The sequence below is a fragment of the Eumetopias jubatus genome, unplaced genomic scaffold (genome assembly GCF_037043125.1).
Source record: "Eumetopias jubatus isolate StellerSeaLion01/CBP00866 unplaced genomic scaffold, mEumJub1_p1.0 scaffold_13, whole genome shotgun sequence".
In the NCBI taxonomy this organism is placed as follows: domain Eukaryota; kingdom Metazoa; phylum Chordata; class Mammalia; order Carnivora; family Otariidae; genus Eumetopias; species Eumetopias jubatus.
The window spans coordinates 82,200,450-82,219,153 of record NW_028274819.1 but is presented as its reverse complement, the minus strand read 5'-3'; the positions used below and the strand labels follow the sequence as shown (position 1 = coordinate 82,219,153).

Sequence of the window (18,704 nt, the reverse complement as noted above, 5' to 3'; positions counted from 1 at the left end):
TAAAATAAAGAAATATGTAATTTAAAAGAAAAGATGTAATAGTAATCACCCCTTGCTTTTCCCACCCTAATGTATATACAAGATTTTCCAAGGAGAAAGAAAAAAATGTGGTGCTCTATTACAGACCTCTGGCAGTATTGCCCCAGGTTTCAAAAAAGACAGATGACATATCCTTTCCCCTGCTTGATTAAGCAAATGTTTAAGATACCTCTGTGTTTCTTTACCACAAACTTTGGCCAGAAGAGTGAATCTGATTTTAATCTTGACTAATATAAAATATTAAAGGAAATTCCATAATCTTTTATAAAATTACTTTTCATACTTAAGAAGTATGAGTAAGCTAAAGATTTTGTTTTTGTTCATTTTAAAGATTTGTGTTTTTTTCTAATTTTATTTTAGTTAGCCACCATACAGTACATCATTAATTTTTGATGTAGTGTTCTATGATTCACTGTTTGCTTATAACACCCAGTGCTCCATGCAATACATGCCTTCCTTAATACCCATCACTGAGCTACCCATCCCCCACTCCACCCCCTCTAAAACCCTCATAGTCTCTCATGGTTCCTCTCCCCCTCTGACTTCCTCCACTTCATTTTTCCCTTCCTTCTCCTAATGTCCTCCCTGCTATTCCTTATGTTCCATAAATAAGTGAAACCATATGATAATTGACTTCCTCTGACTGACTTATTTCACTTAGCATTATCTCCTCTAGTACCATCCATGTTGATGCAAAAGTTGGGTATTCATCCTTTCTGATGGCTGAGTAATATTCCATTGTACATACAGACCACATCTTCTTTATCCATTCATCTGTTGAAGGGCATCTCGGCTCTTTCCACAGTTTGGCTATTGAGGACCTTGCTGCTATGAACATTGGGGTGCATAGGGTCCTTCTTTTCATTACATCTGTGTCTTTGGGGTAAATAACTTTTTGAGGCACCTCCACACTGTTTTCCAAAGTGGCTGTACCAACTTGCATTCCCACAAACAGTGTAAGAGGGTTCCTATTTCTCCACAACCTCTCCAACAAGTGTTGTTTCTTGCCTTGTCAACTTTGGCCATTCTAACTGGTATAAAGTGGTATCTCAATGTGGTTTTGATTTGAACTTTCCTGATGGCTAATGATGATGAACATTTTTTCATGTGTCTGTGAGCCATTTGTATGTCTTCTTTGGAGAAGTGTCTGTTCATGTCTTCTGCCCATTTTTTGACTTGATTATTTGTTAGCTAAAGATGTTAAAAGACTCAGGCTGTGTTACAGGAATTTATTGGAAAATAAAGAGTGCCAAAAAAGTAAATTTTCCAGTTAATTAAGGTTTATATGTTTAAGCTGAGATTTTTTTTGTTCAACCCAAATAAATTAGGTTGTCCATGCTTTATTAAATGGAACACATCTGTGGTTTAAAATCATCATGGTTAAATATTAAATTAAAATTCCAGAACTTTTGAAAGATATGTTATTTCTCCTGCACATATGATCCCAGGATCATACATTTATCCACGTTTCTTCTATAATTCTTGTCCTCTCCTTCATTCAATACTTCTCATTGTTTTAAATTGTTCTTTTATCATTATTTCTATTTATTGTATTTTCTAATTTGCAGCCAAAATAAACTGGGCAGTAAAGTCAGTACAATCAGTAACATCTTTTTTCATGTGTTACTCAAAATCATCAGACCCTTTAAAAGTAAGCTCCAGGATATTCCAATAGAATTAAGTGTATAGATTTTATAAAGATCTATTTTAGAAACATCTCTAATTCTTTGGTCTGTATCTGTGTTCTTGATGGTTTAGATGTCAGAAAGAAAAAAATTTTACTACAGTTTGACTATCTTACACAACTAATACTTATCAACAGCATGTAACTAATCTTGAAATGATGGAAAGTTCTAAGGGCAATCTGATGCTGACACCATTAAGAAGATGCACAGAAATATTGTGCCAAAGATTTTTAAAGGAGCCCTCAAATTGACTTATAAGATGTGTTCATCTCCTTATGCTCCTGAAGACATAGGTAAAGTATTAAATAGATTTGGATCATCACCAACATTCATTTACGCCAAACAAAAGGCTGGCTGAGACAGTAATGCACTTGCTGATGTGCATTTTTTTTAAGTTGTCAGTGCATAAAATTTCCAATGGTCTTTAGATATTGTAGATAACTTTTATTTGTGTTATTTTTTTAGGGCAGCATAACTATTTATGTGCTGGAAGAAATGACTGCATTGTTGATAAAATCCGCAGAAAAAACTGCCCAGCATGTCGCCTTAGAAAATGCTGTCAGGCTGGCATGGTCCTTGGAGGTAATGCTTCTGTTTCATCATTAATGTTGAATATTTACACTCTAAAACCATGGGTCAGGAAATCCTAGTTTTTTTATTCATCTTTGTTCTTGCTTTGCTTTTCCTGTCATGATTATTGGTATCTGAATGAAGCAACCATTAGTATCTCATTAACTATAGATTTTCATCATTTTGAGATCTGTTATGAGAAGCAATAAGCCTTCATTTGTCTATATTGCCTATAAGTAAATGTTATGAGAAGTTCACCAAACTCTTATTAAGTTACATGGGTTGGATCTAGGCTCTGACATTGACTGTGTGGCCTTGATAAGTCACCAACCCTTTCTGGGCATCAGTATCCTTATCTGTAAAATGAGAGCACTGAGGTTCTTTCCAGCTCAAAAATTGATTCTGTGAATTGGTCAAGTACAATGATCTCCATCCCTCCCTCTCTCCATCAATCCCTATCACCCTATGTCCCTTCCTCATTCTCTTTAAGTAACTGTATATTGAGCCCTTACTATTTACCAGGTACTATTCTAAGTTCCGGGAGTATAACAGCCATAAATATATACATACATACATATATACATGCATAAATAAATAAATAACCAACCAACCATCTACCCTAATGGAGCTTACATTCCGGGGAGAGGAGCAATAAATACTTATGTTAAATTATGATAAGTGCTATCAAAAATTATTATACAGGGTGAGTTAATAGGAAGTATCAGGGAGAGGAGTCACTCCTGAATCCTTTAATATTTTCATTTCACTTAGCCATTTCCTTTTTCCCCCTTCTTTTTTTTAAGATTTTGTTTATTCATTTGAGAGAGAGAGACAGAGCAAGGGAAGGGGCAGAGGGAGAGGGAGAAGCAGACTACCTGCTGAGCAGGGAGCCAGATGTGGGGCTCCACCCCAGTTCCTGGAGATCATGATCTGAGCCAAAGGCAGATGCTTAACCATCTGAGCCACCCAAGTGCCCTTCCCCCCCTTATAAATATATTTTCTTTTTTGTTCTTCCCCCCTTTTAAGTTTCATTTTTTCAAGTATTCTTTTTTTCTTTCTTCAAAGTTTTATTTAAATCTGTTAGTTAACGTACAGTGTAATTTTAGTTTTAGGCGTAGAATTTAATGATTCATCACTTACATATACAACACCCAGTGGTCATCACAACAAGTGCCTTCCTTAATCCCCACCACCCATTTCACCCATCTCCCTGACCACTTCCCCTCTACTTAGCATCAGTCTGTTTCTTGGTTTGCATGCATCTCTCCTTTTTCACCCCTATGTTCATTTGTTTTGTTTCTTAAATTCCACTTGTGATTGAAATCATATGGTGTTTCTCTTTCTCTGATTGGCTTATTTCACTTAGCATAGTACACTTTAGCTCCATCCACATTGTTGCAAATGATAAGAGTTCATTCTTTATTGTGGCTGAGTAATATTCCATTGTATATACATATCAGATCTTCATTATCCATTCCTCAGTCGATGGACATTTGGGCTCTTTCCATAATTTGGCTATTGTTCATAATGCTGCTATCTAAACTTTGGGGTGCGGGCATCTGGGTGGCTCAGTCAGTTAAGCATCTGCCTTTGGGTTAGGTCACGATCCCACGGTCCTGGGATCGAGCCCATGTTGGGCTCCCTGCTCAGCAGGGAGTCTGCTTCTCCCTCTCCCTCTGCCCCTCCTCCCTTCTCGTTCTCTCCCTCTCTGAAATAAATAAATAAAAATCTTTAAAAAATTAAAAAATTGAAAAATAAACATTGGGGTGCCTGTATCCCTTCAAATTAATATTTATGTATCCTTTCCAAAAATACCTATTAGTGCAATTGCTGGATCATAGGGTAGTTCTATTTTTAAGTTTTTGAGGAACCTGCATACTGTTTTTCAGACTATGTACCAGTTTGCTTTCCCACCAACAGTGTAAGAAGGTTTCCCTTTCTCTGCATACTCACCAACACCTGTTGTTTCTTGTGTTGTTCGATGTTAGCCATTCTGACAGATGTGAGGTGGTATCTCATTATAGTTTTGATTTGTATTTCCCTGACGATGAATGATGTTGAGGATTTATTCATGTGTCTGTTAGCCATCTATATGTCTTCTGCCCATTTCTTAACTGGATTATTCGTTTTTTGGGTGTTGAGTTTTATAAGTTCTTTATAGATTTTGTGTACTAACCTTTTATCTGTCATTTGCAAATGTCTTCCCCATTCCATAGATTGTCATTTAATTTTGTTGTTTCCTTCATTATGCAGAAGTTTTTTATTTTAATGTAGTCCCAATAGTTTATTTTTGTTTTTTATTCTCTTGCCTCAGGAGACATATCTAGTAAGAAGTTGCTATGGCTGATGTCAAAGAGGTTTCTTCCTTTCTCCTCTAGGATTTTGATGGTTTCCTGTCTCACATTATTGTGTGTGTGTATGGTGTAAGAAAGGATACAGTTTAATTCTTTTGCATGTTGCTGTCCAGTTTTCCCAACACCATTTTTTGAAAAGACAGCCTTTTTTCCATTGGATATTCTTTCCTATTTTATCAAAGATTAATTGACCATATAGTTGTGGGTTCATTTCTGGGTTTTCTATTCTGTTCCACTGATTTTTGTGTCTATTTTTGAGTCAGTGTCATGCTGTCTTGATCACTACAGCTTTGTAATATAACTTGAAGTCTGGAATTGTGATGTTTCCATCACTTAACCATTTCTTAAGCAATATTTCTGATATGCATTTGATGTAATAGTTATAATTTTTCTAAAACACATTAGAATGAACTCATAAGCTTTTTGTAGTTTTTTTCTTTTAGATATATATACACATGTATACATATTTCTTTTTTTTAAGATTTTATTTATTTATTTGACAGAGAGAGCGAGAGGGCACAAGCAGGGTGAGCAAAAGAAGGAGAGGGAGAAGCAAGCTCCTTGTTGAGCAAGGAGCCCAATGTGGGGGCTTGATCCCAGGACCCTGAGATCATGACCTGAGTGGAAGGCAGACAGTTAACCATCTGAGCCACCTAGGTGGCCTTTTATATATATGTGTGTGTGTGTGTGTGTGTGTGTGTGTGTGTGTGTATACAGACATACATATATATGTGTATTTCTATAGAGATATACTTGACATACAAGTTACTTTAGTTTCAGGTGTAAAACATAGTGTTTTGACAACTCTATACATTATGCTATGCTCATCATAAGGGTAGCTACAATCTGTCTTCATACAATGCTATTATAATACCACTGATTTAATTCTCTATGCTGTAGCTTTCACCCCCATGACTTATTCATTTCATGAATAGATAACATGTACCTCTCACTCAATTTCGCCTATTTTGCTGATCGTTCCAGCTCCTTCCACTCTGGCAACCATGTTTGGCCTCTGTATTTATGGGTCTATTTCTGCTTTTTTATTTGTTTAGATTTCAAATATAAGTGAAATCATATGGTATTTGACTTTGTCTGATGTATTTCACTTAACATAATACACTCAAAGTCCATCTATGTTGTTGCAAATGGCAAAATCACATTCTTTTTTATGACAGTCCATTGCACATGTATACCACATCTTCTTTATCCATTCATCTATTGATGGACACTTGGGTTGCTTCATATTTTGGTTGTCATTTATAATGCTGAAATAGACATAGGGGTGCATATATCTTTTCAAATTAGTGTTTTTGTTTTCTTTGAGATCCAGTAGTGGAATTACTGAATCATATGTTATTTCTATTTTTAATTTTTTGAGGAACCTCCATACTGTTTCCCATAGTGGCTGCACCAATTTTCATTCCCACTAACAGAGCACAGGTCTTCCTTTTTCTCCACATCCTTTGAACACTTGTTATTTATTACCTTTTTGATTCCAGTCATTCTGACAGGTGTAAGGTGATATCTCATTGTGGTTTTGGTTTGCATTCCCCTGATGATTAGTGATGTTGAACATCTTTCATGTGTTTTTTGGCCATCTATATGTCTTTGGAAAAATGTCTATTTTGGTCCTCTGCCCATTTTTAATCAGTTTTTTTTTTTGGTATTGAATCATGTAAGTTCTTTATATATTTTGGATATTAACACTTTATCAGAGATATCATTTGAAAATATCTTCTTCCATTCATTAGGCTGACTTTTTGCTTTGTTGATAGTTTCCTTCACTGTGCAAAAGCTTTTTATAGTTTATAGTCCCACTAGTTTAATTTTGTTTTTATTTCCCTTGCCTGAGGAGACATAACTAGAAAAATGTTGCTAAGGCTAATGTTCAAGAGATTACTATCTGTGTTTTCATCTGGGAGTTTTACGGTTTCCAGTTTTACATTTAGGTCTTTAATCCACTTTGAGTTTATTTTTGTGTATGGTGTAAAAAAGTGATCCAATTTTATTCTTTTGCACATATCTGTCCAGTTTTCACAGCACTATTGAAGAGACTGTCTTTTTTCTATTACATATTGTTGCCTCCTTTGTCATAGATTAATTAACCCTATAAGATTGGTTCATTTCTGGGTCTCTATCCTGTTACATTGATCTATGTGTCTGTTTTTGTGCCAGTACTATACTGTTTTGATTACTACAGCTTTGTAGTATATCATGAAATTTGGAAATGTGATACCTCCAGCTTTGTTCTTTCTCAAGACTGCTTTGGCTCTTCAAGGTCTTTTGTAGTTCCATACAAATTTTAGAATTATTTGCTCTAGTTCCATGACAAACACTATTGGTATTAGCAAATATGGATTGTACTGAATCTGTAGATTGCTTTGGATAGCATGGACATTTCAACAATACTAATTTTTCCAATCCATGAGCGTGGTATACACTTCCATTTGTATCCTCTTCAATTTCTTTCATTAATATCTTATAGTTTTCACCAGTCTTTCACTTCCTTGATTAAGTTTTTTTCTAAGTATTTTATTCTTTTTGGTACAATTGTAAATAGTATTGTTTTCTTATTTCTCTTTCTGATACTTTGTTATTTGTATATAGAAACACAGCAGATTTCTGTATATTAATTTTGTATCCTGAAACTACTCAATTTGTTTATTACTTCTAATAGTTTTTTTGGTGGTGTCTTTAGTGTTTTCTATTTGTAATATCATGTCATCTGCAATAGTGACAGTTTCACTTCTTCCTTACTAATTTGGATGACTTTTATTTCTTTTTCTTCTCTGATTGCTATGACCAGGACTTCCAATGATATTGTGAATAAAAGTGGCAAGAGTGAACATCCTTGCCTTGTTCCTGATCTTAAAGGAAAAGTTCACAGTTTTTCACCATTAACTATAATATTAGCTGTGGGTTTGTCATATACAGCCTTTATTAAATTCATAAGAACTTAAATATGTAATCAAGATACCACCTAAAAATAGCTTGTGTTCCATGAATAGTATGTGTTGCACTCTGGGAAAGAGTGTATTAGACCAATATTTTTTGAGTGTCCACTGCATTAAGCACCTTGCTTAACTCAGTCACTGAGTTAAGTAGCACAGTATAATCTAATCTCTAGTAAAATAATTATCAAACAGAAGAGTAATTGGTTTAAGAAAGGTACCATACATTGCTACACAAATATAGAAAAAGAATTAATTCTATCTGAGGGAGTTGGCAAAAGCTTTTCAAAGAGGAGATTTTCAAAGAATAAATAGATACTTTAAAGTGGAAAAGGAGAAAGGTGTTTACAATGAAAATACTGTGTATCTGAAAAAAAACATGATGTGTTTCAGTGATAAATTTTCAGAAAAGTCAATTATTTAGTGGGAACAGCAAGAAATGAAGCTTCAAAGTTACTTTGGGCCAGCTGATATCTGGAGTTTGACTGTTTTGTAGGCAGTGGAAGCAGTGATTTTTCTAACAAGCTATTCATGGACTCTCCATGGAATAAAACCCAAATTTCTAAATGCAGCACATGGAGCCTTTCCTCACATAGCAGCTAGTCTCTCTTTTTCTAAGCCCTTCTCCCACCAATCCTTTGGGAAACTACACTATAGTCACTGGCTCTCACCTGTCTTTGCATGTGTTTTACTTTTGCCTGTACCATTCTCCCTTTACTCTTCATGAACTCTTACTTGTCCTTCATATGAAGTGTGAATTTCTTGTGAAATTTTCCCATCTCTTCAGTCACTGCAGGGAAAGGGATTTTGTGGGAACAGAGTTTAATGTAGCTTTTCATATCTGAAAAGGTTGAAAGCCCTTGAATGAGCTTGGATTGGAGTTTGCCCTCATTTTACTTACTTCAGCATCTCTACTCTTATAATGGAAGATGGAGCAAATTTATCAAAGCAGAAGTGATCAGATACACAACCATCAAGAAATGGGCTCATTCAGAGGAAAGATTTCTCTCCCTGCAAGAAACTGGGGTTCATTCAGAAGAGAAACTTTGGTTCTAGTCAACAACACAGATGCTCAGTGAGAAATAGAATAACAAAAAGAAGAGAGCCTTAGAGAAGACTCAGAACTGGGAAGAAAGAAAAAGATACCATTCTAGAGGCATAGACTAATTTAGCATCAGAGAAGGGTGGATAGCAAGACCATGTTGGTGCAAAGCTGTTGTAACTAACTTCATTTTTCTTATATTTCTTCTGCTTAAGGGAAGAATTGGTTCCATTATAGGACAGAATTTAATTCAGAGGTAAATAGCCCTAACCTCAGAGATTATGTTAAGAAATAGGCAGAAATGTGAGCAGATAGTTATCATTGTCCAGGGATAGTATCCTCGATTTTGTCGTATTTCCCAAGGTTTCCTATTGCCATCCTGTGCCCCAGTTTCCCTTAAATCTTAGGGATTTTTCTCTTTTTACATAATTTACTTCAATCAGTATACTACCTTATATGGCCAGTTACTGTAAAAGTCATCATCCAAACTGGGATTGGATGAAATAGAGTGAGGATGAAATAGAGCACTATCAATAACTAAACTGGGATGGGGTGCCTGGGTGGCTCAGTCAGTTAAGTGTCCACCTTTGGCTTCAAGTCATGATCCTGGGGTCCAGAGATCGAGCCCCACATTGGGCTCCCTGCTTAGCAGGGAACCTGCTTCTCCCTCTGCCCCTCACCCTGCTCATGCTTTCTCTCTCTCTCTATCAAATAAATAAATAAAATCTTTAAAAAAATAAGTAAACTTGGCTAACAGGTATAAACTGACACTGTCCCAGACTAACTAAGCTGTAGGGCAAGTCCCCCATTTTCCCATTTAAAAAATGCAAATGTGTTCTGGGCAAAATTAGTATATAAACTTCTGGGGCTGTAGATAAAATAGTCAAATGCTTACTTATATAATGTATTAATTTAGTTAATTTTTAAGTCACATGCAAATATTTAAGTCACGTGCAAAAATCTACTGAATTAGAAGTAGTGCATGTCTAGTCTCACATTTCATGAGTAATTTTATTCAAACTAATTTCACAAACCTTTGCAAGCAGGATCTTTTCTTCTCAATACAGCCACTCTGTAAGTCAGCTAATCATTTGACAGAGTTCATCATCATTTTATCTAAAATATTTGATATGTAGCACTTTTTGAATCTATGTATAGTACTGTAGCTGGAAATCTATCCCAAGCTAAATATAGTCATTCACATAATATAACCATTTTAATATTTGCCCCATAAAAGTTTTTTAATGGCTTCCCATAATATAACAACTTGCTATATTACTTAATTATAGAATATATTAAGCCTACTGAATTAATAAAAATAAATAAATACCTATGTATCTATCACTCAGTTTTTAATATCAGATCATTTTTTATATTTTCTTCATTTTTGTTGTAAGGAATAAAACATTAACAGATATTTTGAAGCTTTTGGTATATTCTTCCCTAAACTCAGACTAATTCCTTATCAAATTTCTTTGCCTCTTTTTTTTTAAATCGGGTATTCTCTACAAACCTTCCAAACTACCGCTGTTTGAAGTTATTTCAGTTTAATTTGTCTTTGGCAACATATTGTCATTCAGAATAATTTAGAGTTTCATAATGTTAGAGTGTTCATAGGACTAATATATAATGCAGTATCTGTTTCTGAGGGATAATTCTGAGATTTAAAAAAAAGGAAAAAAAGCCTTACTGCATTTCAGACATATATGAAAGAAAGATTGATTGAATTCTAATTTATATGTGGTCACATCACACACTGAGAAATAAAATAGTGGTGCATTTAATTATTTCACAAGTAGATTTGCACAGAGGTTTATTAGAAAGAAGCTGGCAACACACTCTGATATGCCATGGTCCTGATGTTTTGCCTGGGAGGGTTAGTAACGAAACTCTGTAGTGTCAATAATCCAATTCTTATAAATCAGAAAGATACTCAATTTCTGGATTAGATTCTATTTGCTAGTCCTGTATTAAATTTCTGGAGTAAGGGGAAGTGTACTTGTGGTCTACTGAGAATGTGAGAGCTTCCTTTTGAGTGATAATCAGGGTCGCTCCTGGTTGGATTCTTCCTAAATTAGAAGAGTTTCCCTTAAGTAATAATTGCGTACACACTACTGAAAATGGAGATACATCCTTTTCCTTCCTCCTTCCTTCCTTCCTTCCTTCCTTCCTTCCCTCCCTCCCTCCCTCCTTCTTTCCTTCCTTCCTTCCCTCCTTCCTTACCTTCTTCTCTCCTTCCTTCCTTCCTTCCCTCCCTCCCTCCTTCCTTCCTTCCGTCCTTCCTTCCTTCCTTCTTCTGTTTATCACTCCTTCTTGAGGTTTCTCATTTCTGATATAGAAACCATTTAAATAACAAAAAATGAAACAGAGAAAATTGAAACATTTTTAAAGATTTAATAAAACATATGGTAGAATATCAGAAGTAAAAAATATTAATGTTTTGACATGTCATGACATAGATATTGCAGATTGTTCTTACCAGCTTCAGCGACTATGTTCTGATTGTTAGAATTGTGTTTGAGTTATTGGGTCTCTTAGTTGCATATCATTCTTATTTTTAATGAATCACTTCCTTGCCCTTACCAGGTCACAGTGAACTCTTGCATTTTGTTCATTGCTGTACGGTACTGAGTAGGAAAGATAGTTACACACTGAAGGATGGTAATATATCTTCTAATTTAGGTATTCTGCTTTTAACTTCTTTCCTTTGGAAAACATGTTTGTGTAATGACTCACAGAAAATTCTAAAATGAATACAGCTCTGTATTTTGCATTTGTGGTAAAAATGCTAACTTATTATAAAGGTAATTAGTTCTTACAAAATATGTAGCTTTCTATGTAAAAGAATGATTAAAAGCATATTTAATATTAGCTGAATTTTTTTTTAAGCCAGAGACTTTTTATAGGATTGGTTATTTATTTATTTATTTATTTATTTATTTATTTATTTATTTATTTATTTATTTTGGTAGAGAGCCTTTTCTTCAGATTTTAAAGGGTTATGTTAGAAAGCTAGTTTCTCTCCTACGTCCTCCTTCCCCTAGATTCACCCCCACATCTCTTGGCAAAGAGAATTATTTTCTGGGCTACAGAATATGGGTTGTGTAGTAAAGTTGTGTTCTTTTTTTCTTCTCCTACACATGAAGACAATAAGCCTCAATTTTTTTCTGTAGAATTCCAAAATTCCTGAACAGTAACTTTTATGGATGTATAGAAACTTAGTCTATGCCTTTGATTACTATAAAAACTGAAATCATCTGCCCTCTCTTTGATGCAGGAATTGCTTTGGGTGATGCCTGCCACCTACCTTTTTAGACCTCTCATGGTCTTCCTCTTATCTGCATTTCCTTTTCTACTCAAACCCTGGTCTTTGAATCAATCAGCAACCCATCCCAATACAGTACCCCACACTGAATTGAAACCTGCAGCCAAATGATGTCTTCTGGTCACTCCCTGATTGTTCACCCTAAATACCATTTCATACATGCTAGATTAAGGATATCCCGTAGAGCACTCATTTTCATTTCTTTGTTTTTGTTTGTTTTGGGGGTGTTTTTTAGTGGTGTTTGTTTGTTTTGGGGGACTGCTTTTATGTCTGCCAGGTAGAACGTATTCAGTAATATCTGGCAGTATCTCCTATTTCGAGATCCAGTAAAAAGTCAGGATTGAGGGGTACAAAGATTCTCCTCCATTTGTAGTCTGACTTTAGTTGGATGATTTAAAACAATTCTAGCATAGTTTTTGCTCTGGGAAGTAGAGGTGGAAACTGAAAAAGGAAAAGCAAGTTAAATCAGTGCCAAACGGGTTGTTAGAGCATAGTCCCAGTGTACTGATCCCAGCAACATCATCCTTTTTTTAACCCAAAGTAAAAATATATATCTAGACATGATTTCTTAGAGCTACTATTAGGATAATTGCCTATAAATCCACCAAAACTACAGCAAGGCTTATTACGATCCTCATAATATCAAAAGATTTGATTTGCACCATTCCCTGTCTGCTGATCTTGGTTTCTCATCCAATTCCTAAAAATCTTTCTGGCTGCCATAAAACTTACATTTTAATATCCAATATAATACTCTTCCTTTGCCTCCATGCAATAGGCCTGGCATTATCATGTGAACACCTTGTGTAATCCACTCAATATAATTTTTTTTTGCCAGAAATAGCAAATAGCAGAGAGGCCATGGCAAAGTAAACAACATTCATTTCAGATCATGATCCAGAATTAGTAATCATTATTATTTTATTCAGTCTAAAAGATCTACCTATATGTTTACCTGTTGGTTTTTTTTTCCAGCTCAGTCTTTCATTCAGTTTATTTTTGAAATAAAATTTTTATAAGTTCTTTCTGTGGGGAAATTGTTAATGATAAACTCATTTGCTTCCACTTAAAATATCTTTTTTTAATCTTCATTTTTGAATGATGATTTTGGTAGTTTAAAAATTTTAGGTTGACTTTTTTTTTCCCTCACACCTTAAAGATGTTCATCTATTATCTTCTGGCATGTATCATTTTTTTTCTGAGAATTCTCCCATTGATCTAACAGTTTCTTTGAGGCAATATTTTCTCTATATTTATATAAAATGTTTTTATACTTGGTTCTCCAATTTTACTCTAATAACCAATTATATTTTAGTTTCATTTGTTCTACTTGTAAATCATGATTTCTAAATCTGAGAATTTGTGTGTTTCATAAATACCAAGAGTATTCTTCCCAGTGTTCTTCAAATTTTGCCTCACTCCACATTTTTCTACCTCTTGAACACTTACTAGACATGTATTAATTAGCCCATTCTGTCTTCTAGTCCATTCTGTCTTCTATATATCTTTATCCTATTTAATATTTCCTGTATTGTTATATACCTGTGCTATATTCTGTGTAATTTAGTCAATTATGTTTTCAAGTTTACTATTTCTTCATTTTAGTGATGTACATTTTTTAGATATTATACTTGTTTCTTTTATAAATCTGTCTTATTTTTACTAGCATTTCTCTTTTTTGTGTTTCCATTCTTTTTTCATATAACTTTAATAATTGTAAATAACCTTGTTGTGAATATTTGTAGTCAGTAATTCCAAAGTCCCATAACTCCAGATCTAATTATGCCACTGTAGCACAGTGGTTTAAAAAAAGCCATTATTATTTAGAGAATTTCCCCATGATTGTAGTATAAAGTCTGAAATTCTAACAAATTTCAGGCTACCAATGTTTTAAAAACTGGCTCTTAATATTACCGAATACTTCATAAGTTTTCATAGGCTCTTGTGAGCCAATTCCAGCACTTTGTTTATTATCTCTGCTACTTCTCACTCATTGGGCCTTTTGTAATTTTGGATTATAAACACATATTTGGCACAGTTTAATCTTTTTTTAAATCCTTTGTGGCCTTAATTGAGGGAGTTTCTCTCCGGAGAATTTTTATTTTTTATTTTTTTAAATTTTTTATTGTTATGTTAATCACCATATATTACATCATTAGTTTTTGATGTAGTGTTCCACGATTCATTGTTTGTTCATAACACCCAGTGCTCCATGCAGAATGTGCCCTCTTTAATACCCATCACCAGGCTAAGCCATCCCCCTACCCTCCTCCCTCCAGAACTCTCAGTTTGTTTTTCAGAGTCCATCATCTCTCATGGTTCGTCTCCCCCTCTGACTTACTCCCCTTCATTCTTCCTCTCCTGCTATCTTCTTCTTTTTCTTTTTTCTTAAACTATGTTGCGTTGTTTCAGAAGTACAGATCTGTGATTCAACCATCTTGCATAATTCACAGCGCTCACCGTAGCACATACCCTCCCCAATGTCTATCACCCAGCCACCCCATCCCTCCCACCCCCAACCACTCCAGTAACACTCAGTTTGTTTCCTGAGATTAAGAATTCCTCATATCAGTGAGGTCATATGATACATGTCTTTCTCTGGTTGACTTATTTCACTAAGCATAACACCCTCCAGTTCCATCCACGTTGTGGCAAATGGCAAGATCTCATTCCGTTTGATGGCTGCATAATATTCCATTGTGTATATATACCACCTCTTCTTTATCCATTCATCTGTCGATGGACATCTTGGCTCTTTCCACAGTTTGGATATTGTGGACATTGCTGCTATAAACATTGGGGTGCATGTACCCCTTCGGGTCCCTACATTTGTATCTTTGGGGTAAATACCCAGTGGTGCAATTGCTGGATCGAATGGTAGCTCTAATTTCAACTGTTTGAGGAACCTCCATACTGTTTTCCAGAGGGGTTGCACCAGCTTGCATTCCCACCAACAGTGTAGGAGGGTTCCCCTTTCTCCACATCCCCGCCAACATCTGTCGTTCCCTGACTTGTTAATTTTAGCCATTCTGACAGGTGTGAGGTGGTATCTCATTGAGGTTTTGATTTGGATTTTCCTGATGCCGAGCGATGTTGAGCACTTTTTCATGTGCCTGTTGGCCATTTGGATGTCTTCTTTGGAAAAATGTCTGTTCATGTCGTCTGCCCATTTCTTGATTGGATTATTTGTTCTTTGAGTGTTGAGTTTGATAAGTTCTTTTATAGATTTTGGATACTAGCCCTTTATCTGATATGTCATTTGCAAATATTTTCTCCCATTCTGTCGGTTGTCTTTTGGTTTTGTGGACTGTTTCTTTTGCTGTGCAAAAGCTTTTTATCTTGATGAAATCCCAAAAGTTCATTTTTGCCCTGGCTTCCCGTGCCTTTGGCGATGTTTCTAGGAAGAAGTTGCTGTGGCTGAGGTCGAAGAGGTTGCTACCTGTGTTCTCCTTTAGGATTTGGATGGACTCCTGTCTCACGTTTAGGTCTTTCAACCATTTGGAGTCTATTTTTGTGTGTGGTGTAAGGAAGTGGTCCAGTTTCATTCTTCTGCATGTGGCTGTCCAATTTTCCCAACACCATTTGTTGAAGAGACTGTCTTTTTTCCATTGGACATTCTTTCCTGCTTTGTCAAAGATAAGTTGACCATAGAGTTGAGGGTCCATTTCTGGGCTCTCTATTCTGTTCCATTGATCTATGTGTCTGTTTTTGTGCCAGTACTATACTGTCTTGATGATGACATCTTTGTAATAGAGCTGGAAGTCAGGAATTGTGATGCCGCCAGCTTTGCTTTTCTTTTTCAAGATTCCTCTGGCTATTCGGGGTCTCTTCTGGTTCCATACAAATTTTAGGATTCTTTGTTCCATTTCTTTGAAAAAAGTGGATGGTATTTTGATGGGGATTGCATTGAAAGTGTAGATTGCTCTAGGTAGCATGGACATCTTCACAATGTTGGTTCTCCCAATCCATGAGCATGGAACGTTTTTCCATTTCTTTGTGTCTTCTTCAATTTCTTTCATGAGTATTTTATAGTTTTCTGAGTACAGATCCTTTGCCTCTTTGGTTAAATTTATTCCTAGGTACCTTTGGTTTTGGGTGCAATTGTAAATGGGATCGACTCCTTGATTTGTCTCTCTTCTCTCTTGTTGTTGGTGTATAGGAATGCCACTGATTTCTGTGCATTGATTTTATATCCTGCTACTTAACTGAATTTCTGTATGAGTTCTAGCAGTTTTGGGGTGGAGTCTTTTGGGTTTTCCACATACAGTATCTTATCATCTGCAAAGAGTGAGAGTTTGACTTCCTCTTTGCCGATTTGGATGCCTTTGATTTCTTTTTGTTGTCTGATTGCTGTGGCTAGGACTTCTAATACTATGTTGAATAGCAGTGGTGAGAGTGGACATCCCTGCCACGTTCCTGACCTTAGGGGAAAAGCTCTCAGCCTTTCCCCATTGAGAATGATATTCGCTGTAGGTGTTTCTTAGATGGCTTTTATGATATTGAGGTATGTACCCTCTATCCCTATACTCTGAAGAGTTTTGATCAAGAAAGGATGCTGAACTTTGTCAAATGCTTTTTCTGCATCTATTGAGAGGATCATATGATTCTTGTTCTTTCTTTTGTTAATGTATTTATCAGGTTGATTGATTTGCGGATGTTGAACCAGCCTTGCAGCCCAGGGATAAATCCCACTTGGTCGTGGTGAATAATCCTTTTAATGTACTGTTGGATCCTATTGGCTAGCATTTTGGTGAGAATTTTTGCATCCATGTTCAGCAAGGATATTGGTCTGTAATTCTCCTTTTTGATAGGGTCTTTGTCCAGTTTTGGGATCAAGGTAATGCTGGCTCATAAAATGAGTTTGGAAGTTTTCCTTCCATTTCTATTTTTTGGAATAGTTTCGGGAGAATAGGTATTAATTCTTCTTTAAATGTCTGATAGAATTCCCCTGGGAAGCCATCTGGCCCTGGGCTTTTGTTTCTTGGGAGATTTTTGATGACTGCTTCAAATTCCTTAGTGGTTATAGGTCTGTTCAGGTTTTCTATTTCTTCCTGGTTCAATTTTGGTAGTTGATACATCTCTAGGAATGCACCCATTTCTTCCAGGTTATCTAATTTGCTGGCATAGAGTTGCTCATAATATGTTCTTATAATTGTTTGTATTTCTTTGGTGTTGGTTGTGATCTCTCCTCTTTCATTCATGATTTTGTAGATTTGGGTCATTTCTCTTTTCTTTTTGATCAGTCTGGCCAGGGGTTTATCAATCTTGTTAATTCTTTCAAAGAACCAGCTCCTAGTTTTGTTGATCTGTTCTACTGTTCTTTTGGTTTCTAGTTCATTGATTTCTGCTCTGATCTTGATTATTTCTCTTCTCCTGCTGGGTTTAGGCTTTCTTTGCTGTTCTTTCTCCAGCTCCTTTAAGTGTAGAGTTAGGGTGTGTATTTGAGACCTTTCTTTTTTCTTGAGAAAGGCTTGTATTGCTATATACTTTCCTCTCAGGACTGCCTTTGCTGTATCCCAAAGATTTTGGACAGTTGTGTTTTCATTTTCATTGGTTTCCATGAATTTTTTTAATTCTTCTTTAATTTCCTGGTTGACCCATTCATTCTTTAGTAGGATGCTCTTTAGCCTCCATGTATTTGAGTTCCTTCCAACTTCCCTCTTTTGATTGAGTTCTAGTTTCAGAGCATTGTGGTCTGAAAATATGCAGGGAAGGATCCCTATCTTGGTACCGGTTGAGACCTGATTTGTGAGCTAGGATGTGATCAATTCTGGAGAATGTTCCATGGGCACTAGAGAAGAATGTGTATTCTGTTGTTTTGGGATGGAATGTTCTGAATATGTCTGTGAAGTCCATTTGGTCCAGTGTGTCATTTAAAGTCTTTATTTCCTTGTTGTTATTTTGCTTAGATGATCTGTCCATTTCAGTGAGGGGGTTTTTAAAGTCCCCCACTATTATTGTATTGTTGTCAATGTGTTTCTTTGCTTTTGTTATTAATTGCCTTATATAATTGGCTGCTCCCATGTTCGGGGCATAGATATTTAAAATTGTTAGATCTTCTTGTTGGATAGACCCTTTAAGTAGGATATAGTGTCCTTCCTCATCTCTTATTACAGTCTTGTTTTAAAATCTAGTTTGTCTGATATAAGGATTGCCACCCCAGCTTTCTTTTGGTGTCCGTTAGCATGGTAAATGGTTTTTCACCCCCTCACTTTCAATCCGGGGGTGTCTTTGGGTCTAAAATGAGTCTCTTGCAGACAGCATATTGATGGGTCTTGTGTTTTAATCCAATCTGATAGCCTGTGTCTTTTGATTGGGGCATTTAGCCCATTTACATTCAGGGTTACTATTGAAAGGTATGAATTTAGTTCCATTGTATTGCCTGTAAGGTGACTGTTACTGTATGTTGTCTGTGTTCCTTTCTGATCTTTGCTGCTTTTAGGCTCTCTTTGCTTAGAGGACCCCTTTCAATATTTCTTGGAGGGCTGGTTTCGTGTTTGCAAATTCCTTTAGTTTTTGTTTGTCCTGGAAGCTTTTTATCTCTCCTTCTATTTTCAATGACAGCCTAGCTGGATATAGTATTCTTGGCTGCATATTTTTCTCGTTTAGTGCTCTGAAGATATCTTGCCAGTCCTTTCTGGCCTGCCAGGTCTCTGTGGATAGGTCTGTTGCCAATCTAATGTTTCTACCATTGTAGGTTACATATCTCTTCTCCCGAGCTGCTTTCAGGATTTT

General features: G+C 35.8%; 1 protein-coding gene across 3 annotated transcripts in view; it reads left to right on the top strand.

Annotated features, from left to right (window-relative positions):
* PGR (progesterone receptor) overlaps positions 1–18,704 on the top strand; it is a 110,365-nt gene that overhangs the window by 36,773 nt on the left and 54,888 nt on the right. For all 3 annotated transcript variants that reach the window (XM_028119624.1, XM_028119623.2, XM_088017415.1), the window contains exon 3: positions 2,190–2,306. In XM_028119624.1, coding sequence (XP_027975425.1) covers positions 2,190–2,306 — 117 coding nt within the window. The remainder of the gene's footprint in view (positions 1–2,189; positions 2,307–18,704) is intronic.